This window comes from Spea bombifrons, chromosome 12 (genome assembly GCF_027358695.1).
Source record: "Spea bombifrons isolate aSpeBom1 chromosome 12, aSpeBom1.2.pri, whole genome shotgun sequence".
NCBI classification, from domain to species: Eukaryota; Metazoa; Chordata; class Amphibia; order Anura; family Pelobatidae; genus Spea; species Spea bombifrons.
The window spans coordinates 9,744,080-9,757,501 of NC_071098.1; the positions used below are offsets into that span (position 1 = coordinate 9,744,080).

Sequence of the window (13,422 nt, forward strand, 5' to 3'; positions counted from 1 at the left end):
ATGTAGGATGTTATATTACTATGTGGAGTAGGGGACCTTTCAGACAACAGCAAAAGTCCTAAGGAAAGGGAGATTATAGCAGCCCAGGTTAACATGAAAGGTACCATCATTAAAAAACAAAATAAATCACTTCTGTGACTGCCTCTCTAAGGTAAACAGTGAACCCTTTTAATGTAGACGATTGTCCTCCAGCTGTTTAACAATGGGGTTTGTCTAGTTTAATCGCAGGAATTGTCAACTCCAGCTCTTTAACAGCCCTGATTGGTCTTTATTCCCATTCGAACCCTGGTGACGTAATAGAGTTGTTGAGGGTAATTGGGATTGTAGATGGAATGTTGTGCCACAGATTGTTCGACTCTGCCTTGGTAACACCATATTTACCTTTATGGTCTTTTTTTTGAAACATCTAATTTTCAAAAATTCCTTCTGTTAGGTTGAATTGAATATCTGACATCTTCAAAGGCTGTATGAAACAGTAAGTTAAATCCCATTACCCACTGGAGACAACCAAGGAAAGAATCCTGTCTACTGGCCTTGATATGGAGTTACCTCCCTCCCGTCTCGCACCCGATAATTAGTAGTACAGCGTGTGCAGGTGTGCTGACCAATGGATCATGACTGCCTTTGAAACAAGAGTCGGAAAAAAAATTCCAGACACTACATTCTAGCTTGTGAAAACAAGACACAGTGGAGCGGTCTTGTGTTTGTTTCTGAAACTAAAAACCATGTTCACTGGCGTCTCGTGTCGGTAAAGAAGACTGTTCCGATAGTTGGAGTTTTTAACAGAACGTTGGCTTCTTGATCATATTTATTGGATTACTGGAAGAATCAAAAGTTTTTTGGAGAAACCATTATGGAATCCCCAAATATGAAGACCAGGAAGACGCAGTCAGAACCTCAAGTGAACGGAGATGAGGAGAACTGCCGATTTCTCTCTGAAAACATTATCTATGTGGGTAAGTGGATGTATTTTATTCAATAAGAGTAACATTAACACAGGAATTCTTAAAGCATAAATCTTTTGAAAATACAGATAAATGCCACCAATGCTCATTTGGAAGGTCTTGGTATCAAATCAATCATTTTTATAGTCAATTTAAGAGATCATAAAATATTGACATATCTTTAAACCTATCAGTGTTACATATTATTTTGCATATTGCCTTTTGTTTTTGGGTTCAGCATCACAATTTTGTGACAATTTCTCCTCCACCACCACTAATAGGCTTGGTCATAAGACTTTCTTTACAAACTAAAATTTTGCATCGTATGAACATGTAAGAAGATCTTTCTATGGCCTTCTCTGCTGTTTCATCTCAGTAAAATATGATTCTTAACAAAGTTCCTTTAAGAACAATTTGTCGTAGCAATATATCTTTTGTTGGCAACGCAATTTATTTCTTGTAGGATATAAAGTATGTGTTACCATAAAGCTGCTAGGAGAAGTAAAGGATTTATCTTGCTTAAAAACAGCTTTTGGATAGTGGTGTGCTTCTTCTCTATCTATCTATCTATCTATCTATCTATCTATCTATCTATCTGTCTGTCTATCTATCTATCTATCTATCTGTCAGATCTTTTGAAGCTCGGCTCCTTTTCCAGTTTGTGGTTTTTATCTTGTTACATTGAAGCGATGTTGCCTGTTGTGTTGAGGTAAATGTGTCAACACCAAAAAGATGTGTTTTGACATAGTGTGATGTTTTAAAGGGTAGAGTTACGGGATGGACAGCATTAGTGAACAGACACAGGATACTTTGGAACTGATAAATGTTGCCATTGAACTTTGTGGAATACAGTCTAATAAGACATAATAGCTACGAACTACATACTATATAGATGACGACATTGGTTAACTAAGTTTTAATTGAGATGTCTTTGCCTAAGCTGGGATATCTGAACATTGTGGACCATTTGTGGCCCTTGAGGACTGGAGTTATACTGCAATGGCTTAAGTGTTCTGGGGTTGTTGACGTGTTACGTAAGGGAAATATATATAAAAGAGTACAACTTGCATGGTATGTCAGGAATTTTAATCCCTATTCATCACAGTTCAAAAAATTCCAAGAAACTCTTTGCCAAGTGCACCGTACTCAGCCGATGGCATCATTTTCTCCTTGCGTGCTATTGTTTGGGGTTTGTTAAAGACTAGGTAATAACTAGTGTCCAAACTGGAGCACTTGAACGACACACATACACCATTTGTTAAGGGTAATACAGTCACGTATTACACTATGTTAATAGTTAAATTGTACATCAATTAAGAAAATGTAGCCTCGGATCATTTAGATGGATAATGTTAAGCATTATAATTGTATTAAACTTGTTGATTTCACAGTGTAATTTGTTAATAAAAAGATAATGTGATTAAGTAGATTGTACGGTAAAATATGAACAGGGAATTAATTTGTAAATGAAAATGCTTACATAGTTTTAGGTCAATGAAGACGCTCTGCCGTGTAACTCTGGGATTGCCGTCTCCTCTGATTGAGGTGGTCCTTAAACTCGTGCATGAGGAATAAGTTCCTGTGTTATAGAGGATGGGGATGGCAGTGCCAGGGGTTACTGGGTGGAAGGAGAGGCCTCTATGGGCATCTTAGTTATTAACAACATACTGTCCCATTCACATGCGGAGCGTACCTTTGTACCGATGTTTCTAGAAATAAGACTGAATAGAAGTGGTCCCTGAATAATGTATAACGTTTAGTTCACCCTCCACAGTATTGAGGCTGTCTTGATACATGCAAGGTACGTCAGTCGCAAAGAAGGGAAAGGCTGACTCTGGACTAGAGGGGGCTGGAGGAGGACCCCTCACTGGCAGAGGCATCGCTAGTCTCCTGCGACATCACCATGATGTCTGCGCTCTGACTGGATGTCATATTGCGAACGTGATCCAAGAGTGGCGACAAGGTGGCTAAAAAATCTGCAAACCATGCAAAGAGAGTAAATTCTGTAAACATTGCCCCAGTGGCATCTTAGCCACCAGTTTGTCAGTACCCCCAAACAGCCTGCCTGTGCCATCTTTGCCACCAAAAAAGATGAGTAGGAGAGAAAATCCTGGTAGTGTGGGAAGTCATTTGGGAGGGCAGACCATTTTTTCTGTAAGGGGCCCCAAAATGTCTCATGGTGGCCCTGTGTAACTGTATAACTTACAAAGTTTGTGATTTGTATAGAGTCCTGTATCATTTGAGTGACATATTGTAGTTCATACACGTGATTGCGTAAGGCTTGTTGTTTTCAATCAGTATACCGGTAAGTTTTAGCAATGAATGCCTGACAATATTGAAGCTATAGTTCATTGCACAGAGCAACCCAACGACGCACCATTTTGCTTTCTAATTATCCTGATAAAACATTTAATTGCTGGTAAAGTGTTCTTGTCCTCGTCATTATTTGTGAAATCAAAGATCAGAGAAACACTGTAAACAGATACTTGTTGCAATGTAAACAGGTTTTAATCACACTTTATCCGAGCCAGGTAGCTCCATAGAATATTTGTCTTTTGTAGATGAATGATGGCTTTCATAATGTAGCATGTGTATTTATTATGTGCCGTGTTCTTGGCATACTATTAAAGGACACTCCAGCTGGTCCCTTTAAATTTCTGTGGTGTCCTTGTACATGCTAGACTTACCGCCAGTCAGTTCCAGCCCTGGCTTGGGGAACAAGACCCTAGTGCGGATGCATGTATACTTGATCTCGATAAGATCTCCTCTAATAATTGGATGTGAAAACAAGTGTCTTTTTTAGGAGGATATTACTGATTCCATTTCTGATTTCACTTTAAGTGAGACAGGACTGGTTGGACACACGGTTTTCTCACAAAATCCCAGCATCATCTCCTTCACCGGTGCTTCGGCTGAGCATCTTGGAATCCATAGTCCATAGCTTAGGTGGCCCATCTTATAAAGAACATTTCTCCGGAACATAATGTGCAAAGTCAGCTGGGTTTGTGCTTTTAACATTGTTGGTATGAGCTGCTGGAATTGTCACGTTTATGAAGGTGGTAATCTTTTTATCGGTTGTGTTAAGAAGGTGTACAGGGTGAGTAATGTAGTGTGAAAAACTGCAACAAAAGAGCAGATGACAGGAAGCAGAGGCCCTGCGGAGACTTGCCCGATTACCGAGGTGCAACGTGGAGAGCATTTTAGAACAGTCTCAAGTAAATTGCTTTATGATGAAACAAAGAAAAATCATAAAAAAAACCTTTGTGTATCTTTTTTACCCTGAGGATGTTTAGACCAGAATAAACCCCTACAATTAACCAGGTAATTCTGAAAACCGCTCATATAATTACCGTGTGGGTTTCATCTGGATTAGTTTGTGTGTTCAGGCCATTTTACTTGTAAAAGCATCTTTCAGGAATTTCAGCAATCCCTGTCAATGTGTTTCCCCCCCCCTAGAATAACACTTTATGTAGCCATATCATTCTCGAATTATAATGTAGGTCAGTGACCACAGGCAATAATGATCTATTTCTTTGGTCGGAATTACCTGGTTAATTGTTGGGAGCCTAAACGTATGATTGGTGGGGGCAGTTTTTAGGATAATGTGTTTTTTTAAGCTCACCATTGTATATCCATGGGGCAGTGAACTTAACTTCTTGATCTCTGGGTCGGAATTATTTCTCCTCTTGTATCTGCTAGCCCTTGTTATAGAAGGTTTCCAGGAAAGTAGGAAGGGCCTCAAGTAAGCTCCCTGTGTTGTTCAACTGTACGAATTTGATTTAGCCTTTGGGGATTGAATGGTGTTTTTTTACAGGAATGCCGCAGCCCGTGTCAGGAAAAACAAAACCTCTCCATGATCTAAAACGCGTCATAATCTAAAATCTATGAACTCACACCTTGCTTGTCCAACATATTGGGAGCCTTATTTCTTCTCATAAACCAGCATAATTCTGCGACTCTTTAGAATTCTCTTTTTATATAACTTACGTCTCAGCTTTTCCACCTTCGATTCAATTAAATTCAGACATTTGAGCTCACACAGCCTATACAATTCAATTCTCCTTTGATTAAAGTACCGCTATACTTTAAAAATAACTTGGTATTCAACAAGTTAAAGTTATTTTTTCCCAAGCTTAAGCTATTTTTCAAGGCCCTCAACATTTTAAGAAAGTATATATCCGGTGGAGTATTCTGGGCAGCAGTTCTAGCGGTACCCTCTGACACGTAGCCAGGTACAGATCGCTCTATTGAGCGATCAGACTCCTCGGTGTTCCAGTGCTCAATGTGTCGGTTGGGGAGATCAGTGATCGTCTTTGTAACCGGCTTGTATACACTATGGAGCACCTTGCCTAGCCGGTACAGCCTTAATAGTGAATTACCCGTGTCTCCTTAAAATGCAACAAACCTTACTCTAGTGGTGAGAGGACATTGCACATTCAGCACCTGGTCTCAGATGATTGGTTAAGATGTGTGTTGACATCATCAGAGTGTCACTGGAGTCCTTCGACTTGCAGTTGGATGGATATAGAAAATTAGGTGGGGATTTAGGAAAAACTTTGACGTCTACCAGTAAAGTTAGACATTTGTTGTGTTTTTCCTCCAATCCAGTATTTGGAATGATATCTGTTTATACGTTTTTTCCTCCAATCCAAAATTTGGAATGATATCCATTACGTTTTTCCTCCAATCCCATATTTGAAATGGTTTGCAGCTTTCCAAATTAAAAACATGATCTAGGACCCATTTTAGTAATAAATATGGGACTTTGAACTGATGATGACAGCTTGTTTAACACTTTAATTCCAGACTAATGCTAAAACTGAGCAAGAAAACAATGAATTATTCTACAATCTAGATGCAGAGGAACAGAGACGTTATCGTACATACCAAAGGACAAAGGCAACATGCAGCAGTAATAATTGACTGATTGTTCCATGTTAATTTATGCAGAAATAAAACAAAGAGTTACCCTACAGGATGCTGCGTGTGACATGGGACATTGAGTGCCTTTCAGTTCTTTTTAGCTTCCAGCTAGAAAATATTTGTGCTTGAACACATCACAATGCTAATATCAGTACCGACAATTATACTCTTGAGACTTTTAGACAGTTTTATTTAACTCGCATTCCACAAATCATTGCTTTGAGCTCTTTATTTGTGTAGTTTACAGCTCGCATTTGTCAGACGGCAGATACCTGCCTGTTTCTGAGTAATTTGTTGTTGTTTCACTGGGATACTCGAGGTGTAGGGAGAGACGAGGCATGATGGATGTGTGGTATTTGGAAACCTAGTGATAAATGCAAGCGTAATGTAACAAGTTTGCTTGAAAAGCTAAAGTAAAGACTTGCCATTTATATATTTTTTATACAAGCCTGGGGAAATATTCTAACATTTTAATGCTGACGCTTAATGTTTTGTGCTTTTTATATATTGAACTCTATGGATAAATTCCTGACTTGCATCTAAAGTTTAGATATCCAAAGTTATCTATCTTATATTTAGATTTATTTATTAACTATGGAGCTTACTGCAGTACTTGGCCTCCCATGTACATGGCTGGTCCTGGACCAAATGACACCTTAGGCAAGAAGGTGACCTTAGGCCACCATTTGTTTCGCATTTTGGATAGCTTAATGCTTTTGTGTACTTACATAATTTCATTTATAATTACATTTTCAAGGTTGCCTTTTAGGGCTGTAGAGCAGCGCGATATACTCACATGGACCAAACATTCTGAGCACTTAGAAAGGGAAGATGTCTCAGGAAGGAAGAAAGGTACAGGGATTTTCATCCCAATAAGGCCACCTTCCTCTAAGGGCTGGCACCACCTTGGGCCGTCTCCTTACAAATAATACACCACTCTCAGCACCCCCAGGATACCAAGTGCTCCAATTGCTCTGGTCATATGCACAAAACCTATTACTTGATTATTAGTGTTCATTTAATACGCCTGTGAAAGTATTAGAGACATGTGCTATGATCTATGAAAGCAAATCATTACTGTGTAAACCATAGTGAAGCAAATCCTGATTTTACTATGAAATACAGTTCAGATATCAGTTTTATTGTTGTTAAAGAATTCTTTTGAAGCTTCACATAAATTTTTAAAGAGCCCATAGCCAGAGGTCTGCCTTTTGCCAACACTGATATAATAATTAGTGGAGAGGCCTAGAAGGACCTTCTCAGTGCCTTTTTGTCAGTTAAATCAGGGAGTAACCTGCTCATCCAGGCAGATCTCCAGGGTCAGTGTAATATTAAATCATAAAGAGATACTCTTTTTCCTAACAAAGTGGCTGTGAACTCATTCCTGACATGATGACGAGTCTCACCACCATCAGCATTTGCTTTTGTAAATCAAATGTGGCAGTGGAGGAATGAGAATTCAAATGAATGATGCCTCCCGAATATTGTTTTCAGGATAGTTACTACATGTTTATGTACATGGAAGCAAGAGATTTGTGTATATCATTTATCATATATATTAAAAAAAAGTTGTGTTTAATGTATTATGGGTAATATAGTCTGTGACTAATCAAATCTATCCCTAAGTATTTCTTCTTAATATCCACAAATGCAGGATTTGACCCTCACCACACCAATAGTGAGTAAGATGTCAACTGTCCATCACATGTCCACAACACGTAGTATCATAAGCACAAATTAGAAAAGCAATGTAAATTGTATGGAGAGCAGTAAACTTACCTCCCACGTGCCTAATATACCTAGGTTGACTAGGTTTTAAATATAATATTAGTTTTTCAGCCGATTAAATTCTGTTTAGTTGGCAAGTAAAATTAAGCTGCTGTAAATATACCCTACTTTGATGTATAGGCATAGGTTCAGTGGATCCCCCAGTTGTTAAAAAGGAGTGCCAGAACTAGAACACCATGATTACAGGGTGGAAGACCGAGGGTGATTTAAGATAATTCTACATTACAGAAAGAGTGGTAGATACCTAGAATATACCTTCAGTGGAAGTAGTACAGGTAACCACGGTAAAGAAGTTCAAGGAAGTTTACGAAGTCCATAACACTATACTAAAGCATCAAGTATAAAGTGATTCAAAAAGAGCAGATTAGACGGCCATTTGGGTCTTTTTATTACGTATTACGGAGTTGATAGTACGGCGTTGGGCACTAGAGGGCAGTACTGTCATGTACTGGAAATTGATACATGATGCCGTAACATTGTAACACTGTTTCATTTTTACTGGAAACGATCCAAGCATAACTTCTAAAAGAAAACTCCGATGTGGCTAATTTATTTCTATTAATGTCTAGTAACTTAGTTTTATTTTAGTTTTTAACACGGTCTTTGCATAAAGGCAGGAAGGACAACATTTTAAACATTTTTCTTGGAATATTGCGCGTTACATCTTAGACTTGAAGGGCTATGGCCGTATACTGCAATCTAACAGAAGAATTCTTCTTAATTTTGTCTTAGGAAATGTGAATTTGATGCAGACTCCAATCTCCTTATTAAAACCCATTGCATGTTGCATGGCTGGTCTCCTACAGCAGGGTTCTTCAAATATGCAATAGTGGCACAATACGGGCTCACAAGATGCCCATCACTTGGTGACGCACACCATAATCACTTGTTCCATAATAATGGAATAATTATATACAATTCTTAGGAGAACTGTTATAGCATGACCGTTATAGCATGAAGTATATTCATTTATTAAGTTGATAAAGGTATTTCTCTGAGAATTAACCTATTAGGGTTCCCCGCATCGGAGACCTGTGGTTCTGTATATTCTTAATGCATGCATTCTTAATGCATTCTTAATGCATTCTTGATGCATGCTCTTGTTATGAGCTGTGTAAGGCATGCTTTCAGATGCTATGCTTTGAAATACAGAAGTATATCAGACGTAGTCTGTAACTAACTTGTCACAGGCTTAGATGTAGAGTACAAATTAGTAAATGGTGATCACGTGGAACAACCTTCCAGCAGGAGTGGACAAAATCAAACACAATGTAAGGCTTAAAGTTAGGTAGCAGGTAAGAAAAGGGATATACTGGATGGTCCAAAAGGTTCTTAGCTACCATCTTTAGTGTTCCTTCATTGAGACCAGTTGCTTTGTTTCAATAAAACACCCTGGTGCTTAATCTAAATAGACTATAATTTCAAGCACACTTTGCAAAGTATAGAACATAGAATAGAGTTTCAAATCTTATTAGACATCAATCATTTTGCAGAACAAGAGCTGAAACATAGTAACAGCCCAACAGAATTTCTGTCTACGTGATAATTAGTCTGTTGTTGTACAAAGGTATCAAATAGACAGTAATGTCTCTGCACATCGGTGCATGAAAATAATGAATAGTGCAGTTGGGATCAGACGAAGATGTCATGGCCAGCGTCCAGAGCTGAATAATGTCCAAAATGTGTAAATCTAGCATGTATTATACTGGCCGCTAACAGGAGAATCTGTATGCTGGACACACTTTTTCTGGATAGTATTGTTTGGATGTGAATAGTGGAAAAAAGTACAATTCTAATGTATTTATTTACATTTGAATTAAATATAATATTTTTTGTACCTGTTGAAGTTCTCATTTATAACTTCAGTAATCTATAATAAATGCTAATTACGCATATTCCGTTTTTTGGTCCAGACTCAAAGTTCAACATTGCTAACGACTACACGGTAAAAGTGTGCCTGGGACTCTGATTGAGCAGTTAAGGTTTGTTAAGTTTCAAGAGAAGCAAGACTACACAATAAAATATAACTTGAACTAATAAATTATTTACGTATCTTTACACGTTTATATAAAAATCCATATTACTGGAAACATATAATCTGTTCTAGCTGTAATAGAAAAAGCTGTCCCGGCGAGAGTGGATTTCCTGCGGTGTATATATAATATAATCACTTTCTTTTATATTTGATTTTTTTTTTCATTTTCACTTATATTCTGCGGATTTAAATAAAGTGGATCAGATTTACCCAACAGGTGATGAACGTCTATTGTTTTTTTTTTTATGTAGAAACACACAAAAAAATAAAACAAGTCTATGGCTGATAAGTGTTGTATTTAATTGGGGTGCCATCTAAGGCTTGACCAAGGGCAACCCCCATGGGTTTCTATGACTTGCTACCTCTAGAGCTTAGATCGTTGTCCCCTTTGGGGAGTACTGTGTACCCATCTGATATGGTCACCTTAGACCAATCAAGTTGGGTCTGGAAGCACAACTGTACATGATTGTAGATTTTTTTCCGTAATGACCTCCCTAAACCTATAATCAGTCCCTGAAGACAATTACCAGTTTAAGCATGTAAAAGGAACATGATCTTGTTAACGTGTAAGAGATATCACATGACTCAATGACTTAATGGCTCAGCGAGTTTGGCCAGAATATGACCGTGTCATTGTATTAGGTAAGATGTTTTATTACCAGCATCATAAAAATATATTTTTCAAAGGTTGTGCTACTTTCTTTTTTAAACAGTTCTAGAACATAATGTTTTCAGGTAGCTGCATATTAGCCGTTATTATGCTGTCTTAACCCAGTCAACTAGAAAGGCTCAGTCTAAATCACCCAGCTGGACACCTTCACTAATGAAAGTCTGTTAAGGGGTGGACTACATTAACATTGTCATAAAGATTGTATTTCATTGCCATCAGAAAGTATTACTGTGTACAGCGCTGGGTTTTATGCTCAAGGAGAATATTTTTTTCCCATGGTACTTCCCCTTTAAGAAAGCTAATTCTATTTGTAGGGTACAAGGGGTAGTTATTTTTGATGCTTTTATAATTTAAATCCCTCTTGCCCAAGCAGCGTGGAGGGGAAATTAATGTATAAGTGTATTTATTGAAGCAAATAATTAAAAGGGAGAGTTTATCCCTCTGATTAAAAATCTATTAATAAGAAAAACTCAGAACACAATAAGTTGAGGAACCAGATGGAAAGTCTCAGTTTTATAAGTGTGTGGTTTTTTTTTAAATAATATTGCTGCCTGACTCCTAATGAATTCAGAAACATTTTATGCAACAGAATCCATTTAGAACGCTACGGTGCTTATTGCTTCGAACATAGCACAGAGTACACTCCTAGTCACTTAAAACAGTTTGCTGATTCGGCAAAATTCAAATGCTGGATTCCCAAAACAGTAAAAATAATGATTTTTTTTCCAGTGGTATTAATGGGTTATATGCTTTAAAAAACATTATGATTACACAATTTGATAATCCAATACGACAATGAGGTTTTGCATTTTCAATGTGAATTTAAGCTGCTTAAAGATGAAGAAATTCCCAAACGCGTATAGCTCCATATATTTTCAATCATTCCGAAGTGCTGTGTTTCTTTTCTCATGAGTTCCCACTTAATGGCAAATCAGTACTTGGATGGTAGGTTTTATTTATCAAGAGCCAAGCATTATACATCAAAGTCTTTTGGAGTTTAAGCACATTAGCACAAAAGAGAAACTTGTTCTGCACTAAGTAAGTTATTGGGATCAACTTGAAACCCCAGCTCATTTACTCTGTAGACTTTCTGTTTCACAGTTTCCCTTACCGAAGGCAGAAAAGTATGACATCATATCTTTGTGCCCTGGGTTATGTGCTTCAAAAGCATACGACAGAGCCCAGGGAGATGTATTTGCTATTACCTGATGTTAGGGCATGGTCTCCAGTACCTACCAAGAAGAAGACTTCAAGGAAGCTTTGCTTTGTGGCCAGAGACATCTGTATGTCACAGACCTATTTTATCTACAGGCTTAGTGATATGGACCAGCAGCCTAAATTCATCAAACAGAATTCTTCAAATTAAAATGTTGGCTCATCAAAGCTGATTTCTCTTTTGTTTATGGTTTTGTGTCATGAAGGCAACGGCATACATTATCTTACGAACCAGACGTCCAACAGAATACTATGTTCTCATGACTTAGTTTGTGATATATTTCCTCTGCGATCATAGAAAAATGATTTCTTTATGTTTGTTTCCGCTGAGATTTAGTGATTTAGGGATCCGATGTGTTTGCCTCTTTGGGATTTTTCTTTTTGTCACCGGTCATTAGTATACCGCTGATGGATACCACATAATGATTAAAGTATTTTTTTTTTCCCCGTGAAGCATTGGTGGCATAAACAGACAGACTTTATCTATCACCCAGCAGCTGGCTTTACAGCGAGTACCAGGCAGAAGAGCTGGAGAATGATGAATTTGACAATGCCGTCACTTATCTGTCTGCTGTCAGACCACCGATAGAAGATGAGATGGCACTATTCACGTGGGAGACGCCTGGGCAGTAATCTCTAGCTAACTCCATTCATTTCACCCCGGGTATCCTTTCTACAGAATCCGTAAACATCTCACCTGGATAAATTGTTTATTTTTAAGCTCTGTGATTTCTCAAAACTAGAAAAATTCTTATTTTGGGCCAAACCTTAGGCTACAAATGCGCTGATAAAAAAAATAAAAAATAAAAATCCTAAGTGTCTACTGGATTTACAATAAATCACCGTTTTTCCCATTTCTTTTTAGACTATAAATCTCTGGGATTTGTCGTCTTAAAATAACATTTAAGAAGCAGAAGTCAAAAACTGGTTAGAAATAAGTGCCTGTTCTGGAGTTTTGGGGAGTTCAGTTGAAGTTAATATTTATTATTGGACCAACGGATAAAAATACGTAAAGTTATGTAAGCTTTGGTGTCTAGACAAATAGCCTTGAATGGTAATTTATTATGTGGACCAGTGCCTATCATGGCAAGGTCACAATGTACAAAACATTATAGGCCAGGGGTATTACTGGGAAAAGAAGTATGTATACATTGTACAGCCAATTGTACAGCCAATACACTGTTTTTGCAGCATGCTTACACCTGTTTGGTAGGCCTCGTATTACACATTTGTATTATTTGAGCCTGTGACTAGCTTAGCGCACCGACATTTTTTCTTTTCCCTGTTTGCACATATTTGAGGTTGTTGGCTCCTCATCAGTCTGGTTGCAGCTTGCTGTCCAGGGGTTAATAGGGAGGAGGTTTAATTGCACCTCCCCCAACACATTAATAATTTTTTGGTAGCAGTATAGACTGCTTTGTGTGCCCACTACGTAGGAGGTGAGAGTAGGTTCTCACCCTATTGAGAGTGTGCCTTGACGTGGCGGGTGAGCTTAATTATGCTTTGGCCAATTCATATAACCAAAACCTCTCATTTATATTATGTTTATATATTTGTTGCCAACTTTATTAGGGTAAGAAGCGCAGACAGTTTTTGTTTTTTGTATACAGGGGTATTACTGACACAAAAAAGTGTTTTGTCTTCTGTTTATGCTCGGCCCTATTTTCTAGGTACAAATGCCATATTAAGTTCATCCTCCATTTCAATCAAAATAAGGACCTTCTTTTCACCCATGAAATGATTATTACCCACCAATATCCACGTCATAGTTTAGGTAAAGTGTACAAGAATCATGGTGTTGTTGACAAGGATTTGTGGAAGATACTGGGGCTTATCTGCTGCAAAGC

At 37.9% G+C, this 13,422-nt stretch overlaps 1 protein-coding gene across 1 annotated transcript in view; it reads left to right on the forward strand.

The window, feature by feature from the left end:
• The window catches only part of PLCH2 (phospholipase C eta 2), a 239,830-nt gene that overhangs the window by 20,136 nt on the left and 206,272 nt on the right, over positions 1–13,422 (forward strand). The window contains exon 2 of the mRNA XM_053452574.1: positions 434–956. Within this exon, the coding sequence (XP_053308549.1) occupies positions 854–956 (103 nt within the window). The 5' untranslated portion in view covers positions 434–853. The remainder of the gene's footprint in view (positions 1–433; positions 957–13,422) is intronic.